Source organism: Rhinatrema bivittatum, chromosome 1 (genome assembly GCF_901001135.1).
Source record: "Rhinatrema bivittatum chromosome 1, aRhiBiv1.1, whole genome shotgun sequence".
NCBI lineage: Eukaryota > Metazoa > Chordata > Amphibia > Gymnophiona > Rhinatrematidae > Rhinatrema > Rhinatrema bivittatum.
Genome location: NC_042615.1, coordinates 41,071,381 through 41,090,469, shown reverse-complemented (window position 1 = coordinate 41,090,469; position 19,089 = coordinate 41,071,381). Strand labels below are relative to the sequence as shown.

The following is a 19,089-nucleotide window of genomic DNA, read 5'->3' as shown; positions in this document are numbered from 1 at the left end:
TCGTCCTGGGTCCCAACTGCAAGGAAGCTTTAGGGTGTCTGGAGCAAGGCCTGGAAACTGGTCAGAATACAGCTGAAGTGGAGAGCTTGGAGCGGAGTCCACCCGGCTCAGAGCCTGCCTAGAGCAGGGTGCCTGGGATCGGAGTCCTCCTGGAGCGGAGTCCTCCTGGAGTGGAATGTTGGGATCGGAGTCCTCCTGGAGCGGAGTCCTCCTGGAGTGGAATGCTGGGATCGGAGTCCTCCTGGAGCGGAGTCCTCCTGGAGTGGAATGCTGGGATCGGAGTCCTCCTGGAGCGGAGTCCTCCTGGAGTGGAATGCTGGGATCGGAGTCCTCCTGGAGTGCAGCCGTGGCAGGAAGTCACTGGACTTGGCATTGCTGAAACCTGGCAGGAACTGGCTCTATTTGGCACTGTAGAGACGTGGCAGAAAAAGCTGGCTCAGCCTGGAACAGAGCTGTGGCAGGAGCTGGTCCAGCCTACTGTGAAGATATGGCAGGGTCTGGCTAAGGGCTAGATTTTCCTATGTTGCAGGGCTCCCTGAATCGCTCGCTAATGGGGGGCAAAGCGGGGGGCGGGCCTGCGAAAGCTGGCAGCCATCGCATCTCTGCAGTGCGATCGCTGCCCGCTTTCGCACCCAATAGCGCCATCATAAAAGGTGGCGCTATTGGGCGCGAAATGGGCAGCGAAAAGGGTTCTTAACTTTTCACTGTCCACGATGTCCTCGCGGCATCCGCCCTGGTGCCGCCCCGACTCCTCCTGTTCCGGTCTTGACTCCGCCCCTTTTTAGTGATCGCACGCGAAAAGGAACAGTTAACCCTTGGTCAAGGATGTTCTCAGGACTCTGTATCTGCAACCGAGTTTGATAAGACCCTCTCCCTGATTGGTTTACTAAGTTAAACTTGGGTTTGCTATACTGTAATGGTAATTCTGTTTTCATGGCTTTCTGAGGGACCAGGCTCACACCCAACAAACATTCTAAAATATCTAATTCCATCGGAGTTCCAAGGGTCTTTTTTGCAGAGTTTTGTGGTTGGTACCACAGCAGTGCATATATCATATGTATGTTGTAAGTGATATTTTTGCCTCAGCAGACTGTACGTTTGAATGTTCTTTGTCATGTAAAATTTGTTATAAATGCCTAATTTAATTGTGTGTGTCTGTAAAGGATGGGGGTGGGTGGGTGGTGGCGTGGGGGGCAATTTTTAAAAATATAGATTGCAGGACAGAGCTTTTATTTGACAGGCCCGGGACAGAGACTGAATGAATTGGGGGGAAGGGCGGGCAGCAGAGTAATAAAAAAGCTAGCACCGACCCTGCTGGCTTGGGTCTTGTCGCATGTTTGGTAATGTTAATGCACCTGCAGCTCCTGCTAGCCCAGATCTTGCCTCGGCATTTCTTAAGTAACCTGTAGCTTTGTCATAAGTTGCGTGAGGGAGTCTGCAGGTGAGAGGAAAGCCTGACAGTCCTGGCTGCTCATGTTCTTGAAAATAAGGGAAGGTTATTAACATAGAGATGTCACCTGGTAGAGAGAAAGAAGATCTGCTCCAAGTAAGGTTCCTGGTTTTCAAAATGTATAGCAGCAGAATCATTCTCTTTAGAAGTAAGGGAAGCTGAGTGATTGAGCTACAACTTGCAGGGAGGGAAGAGAGGGCACTGTTAGCCATCTTATCTTCCTCCCCTTCCCTCACCCACTCACCCTAGGATTTAATTTCTTTTATTTAGATTGTATCTGGGCAAAGACTAAACTTTTATCCTAATTTGCCAAATAAGTAAAGTTTCCTTACAGCTGTACCCAATTAAAGCTTCCTGTCTCTGAGTCCCACCTACAGAACACTCGGTTTAGTTCTCTTCTACTATTGGAGGAGTTTGGTGTTATATTGAGAATTCTGCTATTTATTACGGCTCCCCTTAAGCAATTACAATTTTTACTTAACTGGAAAGGAGTTTGGAGGTCCAACTGCTTTTCCCCAGTACCCAGAAAGAGTTAGGTAGCGATCAGAGGTCCCCATTTCCTTGTAACGCAGATAAGTTCTGAACAGCTTGCATTAACCAGAGCTCTCCTTGGAAATCTCCAGACCCAGATGTCCTCTCAATTACAGGTTGCCCCTTCTCAATTAATCACCCAACCTACCTTTAAATCTTCTCAGTCATGGCCTTGCTAGCGTAACTCAAAGTCTCTGATTTGTTTTTTCTTTGGTGTCCTGAATGCTTCTCTTGGCTAGGTAGCCCATTATCCCAATCTCGGAGTCTCTTATTACAGATAACAAACTTTGGGCCCCTCAGATTTAGTTTCTGCTTTAAAAATAACAATAAGGTTGTTTCAATCTGCATCATTTTTTTTTTAAGTTGTCAACTCAATTGAAAATTCAGTGACTTAGAACACTTCATGCTGCTGTCAAATTTCAGTTTGTACCTCATGGTTTATAGATGGCACATGAGAAGGGTAAATTTATGAATTTATTTATTTATTGAAAGGACTTGTACCCCTGCACAATCCACAGTTCTAGGCCAGTAACAAAATAACATGCATAAATCACATAAAATCGAATATAGTGGTAAAGCCTGCACATGTATATCGTAAACGCAGAGTTTGCCGAGCATTAGCAAAGCAAACATATGTCCATAAAGTTGGTTTGAAAACATTCGCATAATTGGCCCAGTATGCGTACCTCTTCTTCAGGGGACTGAACTTATGTGGGTACGCTTTTCAAATAAAAAACAACAACCCACATTTATTTATTTATTTATTTACTTATTTATTTTTCTATACTGAGGTTCATGACAAGTCATATCACATCAGTTTACATCGAACATTCGTGGATTACATTGAACGAGGGGTAATAACATGGCCAATGAAATGGGTAATGACTAGGGTGAGATTCCTTGCACAGGAAATCAGATGTGAATAACATGGGTAAAACATGAGCGAGATTCATAGAAACAAAAGATAAAACAAGTTAACTTATACCTTAAGCAGGGAAGAGAGACTGGGAGAAGGAAACCAGAGCTGGGGGTACCTGGATTGGGGTACCAGGGTTAGGGTACCGGGGTTGGGAAGAAGGAGAGTGGGGGGGGGGGGGGGAGCCAAGTCTAGAGGAACCATGGTAACAGATGATATACTTAAGTGAGGGTTGACAGAGAGGGTTGTCAGGGAGGAAGGGAAGGAGGGAGAAAGGAGGAACACAGGGATGGTATTAATGATTACAACATGGTGCTAAAGACCGAGCAGCATCGAGAGTCAGTGAGTAACCATCATTTTTGAAGCTTTGAAGGATGATTCTTCATTACTCCCATGACTTTAATTTCCTGTGCAAACATTATGCTTCTCCATTGGTTCCTCCATTTAAACGCATTTATATATCAGAATCACATGCTCAGATTTTTTAAGGTAGCTGGTCCAATTCTTTGGAACATCCTTCCTAGGTCATTAGATTTGGAAGAGAGTTATGTTATCTTTTGTAAAAAAGTCAAAGCATTCTATTTTTTGCAAGCCTTTGCTACTGTTTAAGATTTAGTTAATGCTGGATTGGACTATGTTCATTTCAATTTAACAAAATTCACAGAATTTTGATTGATTTGCTGTGTTTGATGCCATGGGCTTCTTACTTTTGAGTTGTAGATTTTTGTTTTTCTTTATACTTGTTTCTTCTTTAATTGTATTTGTATACTTGCTTAACTGTTTTATTTATGCATGTTCATTGTACTCCACTGAGGGTGCTAGTTGTCAAATCCGTGGACTATAAGCATTTTTAAAGAAAGCAAGTCATTTACATGCATAAAACCGGGTTTAATGCATGTAAATGGCTTTGAAAAGGACCCCCTAAAGGTGTTAGTGCATGGTCACGTGTCTCTCTGCCACTTTAGGATGCATTGTGGATGCCCAGGCTATGATACTGTGCAATAAAGAAATGAGCTGTGTGCAAGATTTAGTTTTATGTTATAAGCTCCATCTATGGGGAGAGGGCTTTACTTTTTCCAAAGCAATATATTTTTCTAAAGTTATTACAAGCCAGAACCGAGGAGAGGGCACCTCAAAAGCAGCGCTAAGCGAAAATTGACCGACCTCAACAAACTGTGAGAAAGATACTGCCTGTAGGTTTGGGCCCGGCAGTCGGGACTCCTTCCAAATTACCCAGGGATGAACCTGTGGTTGGCATTTTAATGATGCATGTTTTACCTTCAGGAGAGCTCCCAGAATAGTCCAGTGAAAATGCTCTTCCAAAGCTTTCTCCTCTATGGGCTTCTTGAACAATAAAAAAAAGGTGTTTTCAGCCAGGTAGTGAATTCTAGGGAGTTAATGAATGAGAGAGAAAAAGAGACAGCAGGGCATCAGCTCATGCCAGAGTTGTGGGTAAATGTGAACACAGGACATGGAGAATAAGAAAGGGAAAGATAAAGTTGTATTTGGCTGCCTGCTCAGTAATGCGCCATGTGCAAGGATTTATTTCAGCACATTTCTGACGATAGTGACAGATTTTCATTCACCAGCTTGCGTGCCTGACAGGCAATGAAGATTCCTTTGTTGTTTTGTTTTTTCTTTTTTTTTTACTACTACTCAGTGGCGTACCTAAAGTATTTGACATCTGGGGTTGATAATTCCTTTGGCACTTCTCTGTTTCCCCCCCCCCCCCCCCCAAGTGATCTGTGGTTCCCCTCTCCCTCACACAGGCTCCCTCGCTTTCTCTCTCTCTTGCACACACTTTCACACACCTCTGCACGCAGGCTCCCTCCATTTCTCTCTTTCTCACATACACACCTCTTCACACAGCTCCTTTTCTCACACACAAACATGCACTCTCACTCCCATACACACACACACACACACACATGCTCTAACACACACACAGACACAAACACACTCTCTCTCACTTCCTACCCTGCTCCCCATTAGAAGCACAGCAGCAGCTTCCTCCTTCAGCCCCCGCGACAGATGGGGACTCTTCATTTTTCTTGAGGCAGCACAGGGGCTGGTGCGGCTTTACTTCCTGCATCTGCGGTGGGAAGGGTGGGGGGGGGCAATGCTGTTATTCTTCCTCCTGCTTCGGGCCGTGACTGCGTAGCGTTTCCTCCTTCTCGCCCGTGCGGATCCACCACTTCCTCTTCCGGGCCGCGGGAGCGGGAAGAAGAAAAGGCTATACAGTTGCCGGCTCCAGACCCATAGCACTCTAGGCGGCCACCCAGTGCTTCCACCACTCACAGCCCAGAGGCCTCTCTCTTCTTCTACCGTGAGTGGGATGGGCTCCGCTTGTGGCCGCCAACCTTCCAGCTGGCTGCCCCCTCCTGGGTGTCACCCGGGGCGGACTGCACCCCTCACCCTTCCTTAGTATGCCACTGTTCTTACTGAGCTCCTTTCCATTGTTCAGGTTACAAACCTACAGATAAAGCCTGCCATATTTACAGCCTCACTGATGTTTACTTCTTAGTAAACTGTAGCATGTGCTATTCAACTGCTCTTTCAAATATGCTCTGCATTTTTTCCTTGTAAAACCTCCTTTATAAAAAAAAACACTGCAAATTGTAATTTTTGAAAACAGGGATGACAGATCTCCCATAACATATAAAAATATAGAACCCTGTGTAGGGGGTATTAATCTGTAACACAGGCTTGTTGGTTTTACATATAGGGTCCAATATCGAACGTTAGCTGGGTAAGTAACTTTGCCGGGTACATCTTATCCAGCTAATGTACAAGGGATATTTAGCAGCATGGCTGTGCCGCTGAACATCTGCATAAAAGTTGCTACTTAGCCAGTTAATTTATCCGGCAGATCTAACTTATCCAATTAACGTAACTGGATAAGAGTGAATATTGCTACTTATCCGGTTAAGTTAACTGGATAAATAGTGCTACCCATTGCCTGCCCATTGACTATCTGGATATTAACTTAGCTGGATATGTGACTTATCTAGCTAAGTAGTAGCTGCTGAACATAACCAGTGTAATGCCCCCTTGACCGCTTATCTCGCAGGACGTTCCTGGGTCCAGGACCAACCTAGCCGGAGCCCCCCTAGGGCAGACTCCATTGCTCCTCACATTCTTGGTGCCTGGTGCCTCTACATGGGGAAGAAGGTATTAGTGGGTCGGATTTCCGTCCCTTCGCCCCAGGAAAGCAAATGGGACTGTGAACAAGGCTGGCAGTTTGTACAAATATATACAAGTTTATTAGACTATACAAGTATATACATTTCTATGGGACTATGTACATTGTCAATAGAATGTCAAGGAGCATACTTATCTACTCATGGTTCGTAGTCTCAGTCTACACAAATATATACATTTCTACAAAGTAGCAATAACATTTAATATTTGGCAATTTGGGGTTGTTGGCCCCCACAGTATACCAACCTATAGAATAGAAGGGACCTCTTGTGTTCCCACTTAAGTATTATTATTATCCTTCCCCCCTTTATCCCAGGTCTCACCCTTGTGAAAAGATGCAACTGGGCTGGTGGGCACTGTTGGCATGGGGGGGGAGGTCCGTTGATTCTAAACAGTCTCCTTCCATCCTCCTGGGGGACCTGACTCTGCCTCCTGGACTGCCACTGGGTTCACACCATCCTGGGGACCCAACTCCACCTCCCAGACTGCCACTGGGGTCCACACCCTCCTAGGGACCCAACACCTCCTGAACTGCTGGGGTCCACAACCGCCTGGGGACCAGACTGTGCCTCTCAGTCTGCTGCTGGAGTCCACACCCTCCTGGAGGACCTGACTCCACCTCAAGGAATGCCACTGGGGTCCCCTTGCTCATGGTGGACCACTTGATTTCCAGATCTGCTGCTGGGATCCTCTCAGTCAAGGGGGGGGGGCGGGGGAACCACTCCAGGTTTGATGCTGTCCTTTGGTTCTCCTTCATGATAGAGGTGTCCATATCAAGCGACTATTCTGGAGATTGTATGTAAAAAAAAAAGAGAAGATCCCCCAAGTATCAAATGATGCAGAGACCAAGGAAATGTAGCAGAAAGATACAGAAATTGTATTGGGTGCCACCCGACTGATTAGAAAGAACTTCTAAGTGCATCTAGGCATGTGTCCTGTGTATATAACACTCTGTGAACTCCAAAAGGAAGCTCTTGGTACAATCCAAGAAGGGCATTGGCAGTTAATGTGAGAGACTGAGTTCAGACTCAATATACCCTGGCTTACAAATAATGTACATTCCTGTCAAGGTAAGCGCAAACATTAACCCATTTAGCAACATAGAAACATAGAAATGACGGGAGAAAAGAACCAAATGATCCACCCAGGCTGCCCAGCAAGCTTATGGCAGTACCTGCTGCACTGTGCCAGTATCTGCTGCACTGTGCAGGTTACCTCCATGCTCATCAGTTTACGAGACCGTGAAAGTCAGGGCCTTCGGTTGCTGTTTGATTCTGATTTCCCTTAACCATTGCCGTGAAAGCAGATAACAATGTTGGAGTTGCATCAAACGTATTTGGACATTACTCCAAATAAACTCTTCTAGGGGATCCTGATCAGTTTAGCACCCCAGTTAAGGAAGACTGGTTACTCACAATCCTCAAAGGTCACAAGCCAGAGATGGCAGAGAGACATCCAGGTTGCGCTACATGAACCTCCCAAGGCCAATGGAAACGCCCAGACTGGGAGACTGGAATCTCTCATGATGTTACAGGCAGTGGCCTGTAACATCATGTAACATCATGTAACATGTAACATCATGTAACATATTTTTCGGGGTGGGGGGGAGGGGACTCAAACAACTTGGGTGGACACTCTGCAAAGCCCCAGCCCTGTCTCTGCCCCCACCTCTTACCCTATCCGCTGCGTGCCTTCATAGGGCAGGTGTGAGGCCTCAGTCAGTCCAGTCCTGCCAATGCTGTTTCTTAAAAAAGCACCGGCGGCCTCTTGGCTGGTATCATATTGTTGTACAGCAAAAGTTTGAAAATGGTGCCAGTCTCATAGTCGGCTGGTGCTGTTCTAAGAAACAGCACTGGCAGGGTAGAAACAACTGGGGATCACTTCTGCAACATGAAGGCCTCTAGCAGATGGGGGTCACAGCAAGCTGTCTGGTTATTTTCTTTTATTTAGAAGGTGTGGTGGAAGGTGACTCCCATACAGGATCCCAGTGTGTAAAGCCTCCTGAGGGACTCTTCAGTGGTACATAACAACTTCACCTCCTGCAGGTGCTCTGCCCTAATCATATTTGCTGCTGGTTACAGCCAGAACTTGAGACAGTCAGTGAAGGAGAGGGCACTTGTGGGGGCAGGGCCATGATCCAAAAATTGAGGGAGCACAGGTGACTACCACTGCTACTTATCACTTCTGTAGCGCTGCTTGACGTACACAGTGCCTGCAAGACAAGCATACAGGGCAAAAATCGCTGAGAATTTCATTTATTAGGAAAACGGTTAAAATCAATAAGCCCGTGATAATCAGATTTAAAAAGATTTGAAAACATCCTTAAAAAGGTGGGTTTTTACACTGTTTTTAAATAAGACAAAAAGGGAGTGTGACGCATCAACTCAGGAAGGCGATTCCAAGCATATTGTGCAGGCAGGTAGAACGCACGGAGTCAGGAATTGGCAGTAGAGGAGAAGGACATAGATAGGAGTGATGAGTGGAGTGCACAAGGAGGGGTGTAGAGAGAGATAGAGCACAGGTAGTGAGGAGCTGCAAAGTGAAGACTCTTGTTGGTGAGTAAGAGGAGCTTGCACTGTATGAGGGAACTGATAGGGAGCCGATGTAGCAACTTGAAAAGAGGGGTTATTTGGGTGCAGCGACTTTAGCAAAAGATAAATCACACAGCTGAATTTGCAAAGATTGTAGTGGAGAGAAATGATTCACTGGGAGCCCTGTACTGAGCAGGTTGCAGTAGTCTAAGCGGGGAAGGTGATGAGAGAGTGAATAAGGGTTCTGGTAGTGTGTTCAGAAAGGAAGGGATGGATTTTGGTGATGTTACATCTCCCTTAGCCATGTTGAGTTTAAGGTGGTGGTAGAATATCCAGGTAGCAATGTCGGACAAGTAGGCTAAGATTTGGGACTGGATTGCTATGAAATTTGTGGTGTACAGAAGTAAATCTGAGAGTCATAAGTTTAAAGATGAAATTGAAAGCAGTGAGAGGAGATCAGAGCACCAAGAGAATTAGTATAGAGAGAAGAGAAGAGGACCCAGAACAAAGCCCTGAGGCAAACCAGTTAATAGTGGGATGGCAGTAGTGGAGAATCCACCAGAGGCCACACTAAAAGTATGATGGAAGAGGTAAGAAGAGAACCAAGTCAGGATGGAGTTCCAAAATACAAGTGAGACAGAGTATCAAGGAGTAGGTGGTGATCAACAGAGTCAAAACTAGCAGACAGGTCAAGGAAGATAAGGATTGAGTAAATGCCTTTAATTTTAACCATAATCAGGTCATTGGAGTCTTTGGCAAGGGCTATTTCTGTGGAATGTAGAAAGCAAAAACTTGGTTGGATTGAATAAAAAATGGCTTGAGATGAAAGAAAGTCAAGACAGTGGTAGTGAACAGCATGTTCATGTAGTTTGGAAGCAAAAGGGAGAAGGGAGATGGAAATGATAACAAGGCAGGTAAGGTCTAGTGAGGGGATATTTGAGGAGTGGTGTGATCACAGCATCTTTGAAGGCAGTTGGAACAATAACAGTGGAAAGTGATAGACTGAGGATGTGAGAGATGGAAGGGATGACTACAAGGGAAAAAGCTGAGATGGTGGGTAGGATTAGGATCAGAGGAACAAGTAGTGAGTTTGGAGAAAGAGAGAAGATGGGTAATTTCCTCCACTGTGATTTCAGAAATGGAGGAGAGAATGGCAAGGGCCAGGGGAAGGGTAGAGACATGAAGTAGAAGAGAGAGAAGTACAGGTGACCTGGTTGAGAACTCGAGACTAATTTTGTGAATCTTGTCATGGAAGTAGTGAGCCATGGTCTGGGCAGAGATGAAGGGTGGGGGGGATGGTGGAGCGGAGAGGTGTGGAAGGCAAAGGAAGTTTGAGGAGAGAATTGAGTGTGACAAAGAGACAGCAAGGATTGGTTGCAAGAGAGTTTGTCAGCTGGTCATAGTAGTCTTGCTGGGTAAGTGCAATAGGAGATCATCATGAATCTGAAATGTATGAAGTCAGCATGTGCATGGGATTTTAGCCAGAGACATTCTGCAGAACAGACACAGAAATGTAGGAAGCTAATTTTAGGGGTGAGCCAAGGCAGGGATTTTGGCACCCTCCAGACAGATAAGGAGAGGGATAAGAGTGTCAAAGCAGTGCAGAGTATAATGTTGTAAGAAGAAACTGCCTCATCAGCTGACTCAGTGTAGTGGAGGAGAACAGAGATGAGACAGTAGTGTGGAGAATACAAGGGTCGACAGTCTAGAGATTTCTGAAGGTGATGGTGGTGACTGGATGAGGTAGTTGGGTAGGATGGTTTAGCGTGAAAGTTATCAGATGATGGTTTGAGAGGTGAAGAATCGAGATGGAGAATTTAGAGAGACAGCAGTTGGAAGAAAAGACTAGGTCAAGGCAGAGGCCATGCCTCTAAGTAGGAGAGGTAGAGTTGGAGATCAAATGAGAAGGTTAAGGCAAGGAGTTTTGAGGCATAAGCGTCGAAGGGATTGTCAGTGTGGATGTTAAAGTCCCCAAGAATAATGGAAAGGGAAGATGGTTCAAGGCAGTGGTTCTCAACCTTTTTTCAGTTGGGACACACCAGACAGATGGCTCTCACATGCGTGACACATTGAACACATGACAGTCATGGGGCTAAATGTAAAAGTATAGTTTGCATCCACAGGAACCCCCCTGTCCCACAATAATGGATGTAAGGTAGAACTACAACATTCTCTGTACAACTCACCGTACAAAAAAGATATTCTGGTTCTGGTGTCATCTCAGTAACAGCAACACAAACTCCTACTACCAGGCTCAATATCCCTTCTTATGAAAAGACAGCAGTTTACCACCATTGCATGTCCTCTTGAGAAAACACAACAAATAAGACTGATACAAATGCCTACATGCTTGTTAAATACCTAACCTCGGTCACACACACAGAACCTACCTAACATACTCCCAGGATCTGTAGTAATGCACACAAACAAATCCGCACACAGTTACACCTGTATTATGGAATGCCCTAAACACCATTACACCTCCTATTAGGAAAACAGAACAAGCCAAGCAGCTTTAGATCGCCACAGAAATAATTGTAAAACTATACTAATAAATAGAATAAATGTTTCAAAACAGCTATGAACAGAATAATATACAACAATTAAAAACTCATAAAAATTATTTAAAATTCTCCAAATACCAATAAAGTATTTCAAAACAGCAGACACATCACATAATATTCAATAATTAAAATGGCAATCAATCAAGAAAAATAAACTTAAAAAGTCATCTTTACTTACCACCGCCAGCAGCTCTCCTACTCCTCTTCCCTGCAGACCAGTAGTACACACCAGAAGCAGCAGCCCATGACGAGTCTCTCTGTCTGACACACACACACACACGCACGCGCGCGCGCGTTACACCCCCATAACCAGTTTCTGTCTCTCACACACCAATTATCTCCCAACCAGTCTTTCTTTTTCAAATATACCAGTCACCTTCCTGACCAGTCTCTCTCTCTCTGATGCACACACACATACACACTGGCTTCTCACTCCCATGCTGTGTGTCACCTTCCCCCCCCCCCCACCCACACACACACCCAGTTTTCTCACTTCCATGCTTGCTCTCTCCACATGCACAGGCTTCTCATTCCCATAATCTCTCTCTCACATACACACACACACCAGTCATCTCCCTAACCAGTCTCTCTCTCATGCATACACACACACAAGCTTCCCACTCCCATGCTCTCTCTCACATATTCCGGCTTCTCACTTCCATGCTTTCTCTCACACACATACACATACACACACACACCAGTCACCTCCTTGACCAATCTTTCACAGACACACACCGCTGAGGGATCTCCTTGACCAGTCTCTCTTTCTCTCACTCGCACTCTCCAATCATCTCCTGACCAGTCACTTTCATTGTCTCTCACGTATACACATCACCTCTCTGACCAGTTTCTCTCAATCACACACATGCTTCCTCTCTCACACCTACACACATGCTCTCAATCAAATGCATGCGCTCAATTACAATTACACATACACACTCTCAATCACACACACGCACTCTCACTTACACACAGGCTATCTGGCTGTCTCTATCTCTAATAGTAGCTGCAGCAGCCTCCTCCTCCAACCCCCCGCAAGCCAAAAAAAAAGAATCCCATCAGCTATGGGGGGCTGCAGTCTCATTTGCCAATTGCCAGCTGCTTCTGATTTTGCTCCGGGCCAATGCTGCTGCCACTACTTTTCAATGCAGCATGGCTCTTTCTTCTTCCTGTGCACCCCACTGCACATCACTTCCTGTTCCGGGCCACGAGGGCAGGGGCAGGAAGAAGAAAAGGCCCAGCTGCAGTTGCCAGCTTCCATTGACACTGCTATCGTTACCATCCAGGCTTGAGCGTGCTGAGAGCCTGGGCAGCAATGGCAGCAGTGAAAGATCGTCTGCCTCTCGCTCAGTGAATGAAGAGGAGGGTAAAACAGCGGGAGACCGGTAACTCACGACACACCTGCCGGTGCTTGGCAACACACTGATGTGTTGCGACACACCAGTTGAGAATTGCTGATTGAAGGAATAAGGAAAGCCAGGAATGAAAACTGGTGAAAAAGGAGGAGGGAGATATTGCAGGGTTCAATAAATGACAGCTACCTGGAGAGGTATTGGGGAGAAAAGTGGAACTGAGTGGGCCTCAAAGGATAAAAAAAAAAAAAAAAAAAAGCGTGGGATTGAGGTGGAAAAAAGGGTTGAAACTTAGAGGAAGGGGAGACCTGCAGTTCAGTACCACCATTGTGGCCTACTGTGCGATGTGTATAGGAGAAAAGATAACCTCCATGACAGAGAGCAGCACATGGGAAAGCCAAGTCCCAGTCAAGGCAAGAGGATGAAGAGTATGAGAGAGAAAGAGGTCCTGAAAGTAGGCAAGCTTTTTGGAAATGGAGCGGTCGTTCCATAGGGAGCATGAGGAGGGGAGCAGAGATAAGATTGGATGGGTTAAGGGTTTGTTTGATATGAACAGGAGTGAAAGTTGCTTTAGAGGCTCAGGATTGGTATTGATAACCCCAGCTCAGAGTAGGAAGAGAAGCAGAAGAATGTGGAGAAGAGTTCTTTCTGTGTTTCAACTTATGCTTCTCTGAAGTCAGAAGCCCCCTTTTTTATTTTTTATTATTTAAATCATTTTTTGTACTCATTGTTTGGCTTTATGAGGCCTAAGGCACCAAGTAACTTTCGATGTATCAAGGGGTGGAACGTTAGGAGACCACCAATTTCAATTTTTGGCATTCTTCTGAAATAAAAATATTGCTGTTTCATTGTTTTCATAAACAGAATTTAATAAATGTTTTGTACCCAAGTTCTGAGCATCAATCCAGTTAGCATAGCTAGGAAAACGATTCTCACCATCCATGGATATTGGCAGCACATATCAAAATCCAAGCTGCTTGCCTCCTGTAAGCACTGATTATAAACATGATGCTTCAGCTACATATTTCCAGGCTGAAATCCCACAAGTTAGGCAGCATATAGCAGTATATATTTACGTACTTTTTAAATTGTGCAATAATAACAAAAATGCACTAATTATGTGAAGTTCTGCAAAATTGTCCCCTCAACCAAGAAATTTGGAAAATCTTTTCAAGAGTTGTCAATTTATTTTGATCACATTAATGTAACTAAAAGCTTATTTTTAAAAATATAGAGACCCATCTTCAGCCATAGTCTGGCTAGTAAAGGATAAACATATCCAACTAACTTTGCAGAGATATTCAGTGGCATGGGTGGGCTGCTGAATATCCCCAGCTATCTTAAAGATAGCCAGATTAGTTTCTCTGCTAACATAAGGACAGGTCGTTGGCTGTATTAAAAATTTAAGGCTATGGTAGGTGGATAATGCTGAAAATCGGCATTTATCCAGCTAACTTAACGAAATAGCCAACTCCACCTCAGAATGCCCTGGCCCCCTGAGTTAGCTGAATAACATTTTAGTTGGATAAAAAGATCTCTGGCCAATTTGGAGGCAGTCAGTGCAGTGGGATTGTCAAATCCCATTTGTCCTGCCAAGTCAGAATTTAGACAGAAAAATGGTGCTAAATATTGGCCATATAGTCTCCATATTTTTTTTTTTAATTTTCTTTTTATTGTGTCAAATTGGAATTTTAATATCAGGTTATTCGAAAGTCTGAAATTAATTTTTCAAATCTCTTGTAATTTATTTTTTTCAGAATTGTCCCTAGACCAGTGGGTTTGGGTAAAATCAAAAAAGCCTATCAATCTGAGAACAGTCTGATGGTCGCCTGGTTTCAGTTTAACTTCCTGTTCTTCACATATTTCTACTTACTAGGCTAGGAAATCAAATAACCAAGGTCGTTAAACTTTCTGCATCCTGTAAATGTTCCCGCTGTTAATCTGGGCTCTTATCTTGCTCCCACAGTGCTAAGGAATCCTATATGCAAATTGTATAGCTTCCCTACGTCTGATAACAAGTGGATGCATGTCCGGGAGCAGATGTCCGAGAGCACTATGTCTTTTCATATTCCCAAGGAGCTGCTCAACCTCTACATTAATGAGGACACAAGGAGGTAAGAAACCAGAGTGATTAAGAGTTGCTGGCAGAGGAGGAGAAGCACTATAAGTTAAAACATCTGGAATGCTGGGTACATCATCAGGCATTCAACTGTTTCCGGCCTCCCAGGAAGTCAGGAGCGCTGCTGTGCGTGCACATGTTACTGCTGGGGGTCGCGCGCGCACATGTTACTGCTGGGGGTCGCGCGCGCACGTGTTACTGCTGGGGTTCGCGCGCGCATGTGTTACTGCTGGGGGTCGTGCGCACGTTTTTTTCTGTGCGCACTTTACTCCCGATTTAAGAAGGCATGCTGCTAACGTGTGCGCGCGCGGCTCTCCTGCCAACGAATCCCGTGCTAACCAAGGAACCTTTGTTCCAATTGTGACTCAAGCGCGAAATCTGGGTGTCCTAATGGACTCGACCTTATCGCTTCGTCCTCATAAAGGTCCTTTAATAGGAACTGCTTATTATAAACTGCACTTAGTGCGGAGGGTACGCTTTTACTTAGATGAATATCACATTCACTGATCATGACATCTTTAGATTACTGTAATATATTATTTCTTGGTTTACCTCAGACTTTGTTGAAAGCACTGCAGTATGTGTGTAATTACAGGAACTCCTGGGCATCAGCATGTTAGTCCGATTTTGAAACAATTACATTGGCTTCCAATCATTTGGTACATCAAGTATAGAGTTTTTTGTTTTTAAGGGTATTAATGGACTGGTGTCTCCAAGTTATAATGCAGATTTAAAATTATAGAACTTTGCGTTCAACATCCCTCATTCAGGTTAATTAGACTGGATGAATCTCGTGAACGATTATTTTTTATTCAAGGTCCTCTACAATGAAATTCATTGCCAGTTGAAATCAAAAAGGAAATGTCATTGCTAGGTTTTAGAAAACTGATTAAAAGCTTTCTGTTTAACTAGGCATATATTGACAACTAGATGGTATTGACAAGTGCAGTATAAATAGCTCGATCATAATGTGATGAATTATACAAGCAGACACCAGGTTTTTATGTATTGTTATGTAACTTGTTTTATTGTATTGATTTTAATTTTTAGTTATTTAATGTATTATGATGTTGTTGTTTAATTCTTATATATATTATGTATGGTTTATTTTAAATCACTTAGAAGTATGATAAGTGGTATATAAATTGTAAAAATAAATAAGGCATTGGGCCATTGCTCCCAATGCAGAGAGATGTGTTTAAGCTTTATTCACGGTTTCTTAATGCTCAGAATGTACCTCTTGTTCAGAAATGGAGTGTAGTTTCCAGGGCTAGTGTTAGTCTGCGGGGATTTCCTCATGTGGGGGAGTCCTGAACTCGTGCATAAATCCACTCTCTGCACAAATCCTGTTTTCTGCGCATTAACTCTGGTTTCTGCCTATAAAACATGTTTCTGTACAGAAAACATTATTTGTACAGATAACTTTTTCTGAGCATAAAGCATGCACTATGCACAGCAGTCGTATTTTATGTGCACTCAACATGTCCTTTAGTGCACATTTTTGGTTTAGCATACTTTAAAACTCCTGATGCAATAGCATACCTTCAGGAGTTAATTTTATGTACGAGTAAAGAACGTGTGAGCTAAAATTTAGCTCCCATGTTTTCTCGCATTTTATTACATCGGGCTCTCTGAATGTACAGTACTGAATGAATGAATCAGTGCAGCGTAGCGCAAAGGTGCGCCGAAATGATGCAAGTGATCTTTCTGTCCTTTTTAACGAATAAAATGTGTCAAGTGCTTTTCAGCTGTTATGGTGTAGCCAAGGAGCTCCTCTCCAGTCTGATATCATTTAGTCTTTGTACTGCTCCATTTTTCTGCTGCTGAAGTGCTAGCAATATGTCTGCTATCTCAAGCAAATATTTACCCTGCTGTACTAGTGTTCAGATCAAATCCTGGCCAAGACCCTGGCCTGGACTTCAGGGGCAAGACCTTTATTGCCCGATCCGTGGCGTGTTTCAGGGAGGGCTAGGGGGGAGCAGGCAGGAGGTAGCTGACAGTTAGATGCAGTTTGCTTTTTTTTTTTGCCTGTAATTGAGCAAGCAATCATGAGTCTGCTGCCTCATGCACCATGAAAACAGGGCCACAGCACCGTGGAGATCACGGGGCAAGGTATTTTCAGGCAACTGCTAAAGCATAAAAGTTGTTTGTCATGGTGACAGGCCATTCTGGGATCAATAGTTCTATCCACCTCTGGATCTATTCAAACTACTGGGCTGCAAGTTTTTATCAGCGTCCAGGTTTGGGTAGCTTTTTTTACACACATTGACAGGGCAATAAACTGTGACTTAGCTTCAAATAGGTCTTGAAATGTTAATATCGAGCTTTGGGCAACACCGAACAAAGCAGGCCCTTGTATCCCTGATGCAATTGCAAATTGTATCTAGCTGTCATCTGATGATTCAGGAAGACGTATTGGTTTACTGCAGTATTGACAATGGCTTTAGGGATTTAACAGGGTTTTTCTGCCTTTATCTGGATCATCTTCTAAGATGAGGTGAGGATCGAAAGCCATTAACAGGGTCAGATAAGATTAGTCTTTCACTTCCTTCCTGACTCCAGCTAACTAGGTAATTACCTAAAAAAAAATGTCCTTTCAGTACTACACAGTACAATGTGCATTTATGGAACTTTAAAAAGTAGTCCCATAAAAGCGTGTGTGAGATTTTAGGAATTGTAATTAAAATCTGAAAATATAAATTTTGGCCTCTGAAAATCCAATTTGTATAACAGCACCTTCGTTATCCCAAGACAGTATTTTCATGAGAGCAGAGCGATGAAACATCTGATTGGCTTGTACGTTCTGCGTTAAATTCCATACTGTAGAAATGTTATCCATTTTTTTATTTGTATAGAGGCTCATGGTATAGATGGCTTTAAAAAAGGCTTGCACAATCTCCTTTAACAACTATTGCCCAGATAGTCTGAGGATCGCCACCTCCTACGTCTGGGAATGAGCAACAGGGAGGGAGGAGGAGATCTGTCCATTGAGATCTGCTGGGTACTTCGCAGACTGCCCAAGGTCGGACACAGGTTGCTGGGCTTAAGGGACCATTGGTCTGACCCAGCATGGCAATTCTTATGTGAAGTTGACCTGTGACTTCGTTTATCTCAAGCAATTCCTGGGTGATTGCGTGACTCTGAAGAGAAACTTTCACAACCTGATGTACAGAATACTTTATCCCAGTTTGTACTTATAGGGAAATTATGAATTTGGTCCAATGCATTTTATTTCTCCATTGCATAATTTGTATAGTATGTTAGACACACGCGCGGAAGCACAGAGAAAAGTATATCAAAAAAGAGAGAACTTAATTTGTTGGTCATGATGAACTGCACTTTGCCAGGGATCTGCAGCAGTGTTTATGAGTGGGTTATATTGTCCCATTGAGTTTTTAAAAAAAATGTTCAGCTGCTGGTAATGAATACATGCTATGGACATAAAGGTGGTTATAACCCTCAGCGTGGGTTGGCTCCCATAGACTGAACTCAGGGGCACATAGAAAGAGAAACGGCCCGTATCTGCAGCCAGTTCTCCATGGATAGCTATACACATCCAAGTTCCAGGACTCTCTGTGGGGGGAAGTTTAGCTTCAAGGCCCTTTTGCATTAAATACCATGTAAGCCCCTTTTTCTTCTCGGTATACAGCACTAATAATCCCCACAGTCTTTGGAATCACAAATCACGCTGAGAGGCAATATGGTTTCCAATTTCTTTACTGATAGTTGATTAAATGACTGAAGAATATTTACAGCACCCAAATCAGATTTTAAATAAAGTCAGTGAACAAATGGGCAGAAGAAAGATTAATAAATTTGTAACCTCACTTCATTAGTAAAGCCTCTGATTTTCTTGGAAGCCAATTCCTTAACACTTGATCTCCTTCTCTTTCCAGTTACTCAGATTTAAGATAGTTCAGTCCTCTTTCCACTCCCAGATTTATCACAAATCTTCTCCCCACTGTAGAATTGTTAGAATAAAGTCCCAATAATTTATCAGAACATAAGTCCCAGTTCTCATACCTTTCCTGAAGTCTTCTTAAATATTTAGATCTCCTTATGACAGTATCAGGGGAACTCTCCTCTCAAGTGCAGCCCACTTGAGTCAGCAGTGAACACAGTTCTTAAATACCTTTAGCTCCTTCCCTTTGGCAATGGACAGGAAGCCACTTCTCCTCTGATGAAAACCTTCACTCCTCAGGCTCTCCCTGGGGGAAAGATGTCGCTTCCCCAATAGAATGGAAACGGATTCCCTGGAACCAAGGATGCTGAATTGCAGGAGAATCGAAACAATAGACTTTGTCTCAGAAAGGGGAAACACAACAAGAGACAGAAAAGGTGGAACAGCTTCCTTGCCTCAGAAATGAGAAGAAATTACAAAAGACAGATAATTTAAGGTTGAAACTCCTCTGCATCGGGTCACTG

The 19,089-nt window shown here is 43.8% G+C and overlaps 1 protein-coding gene across 5 annotated transcripts in view; it reads left to right on the top strand.

Moving 5' to 3' along the window:
• INPP4B (inositol polyphosphate-4-phosphatase type II B) overlaps nt 1-19,089 on the top strand; it is a 1,386,300-nt gene that overhangs the window by 979,218 nt on the left and 387,993 nt on the right. For all 5 annotated transcript variants that reach the window (XM_029598221.1, XM_029598061.1, XM_029598140.1 and 2 more), the window contains one exon: nt 14,512-14,659. In XM_029598221.1, the coding sequence (XP_029454081.1) occupies nt 14,512-14,659 (148 nt within the window). The remainder of the gene's footprint in view (nt 1-14,511; nt 14,660-19,089) is intronic.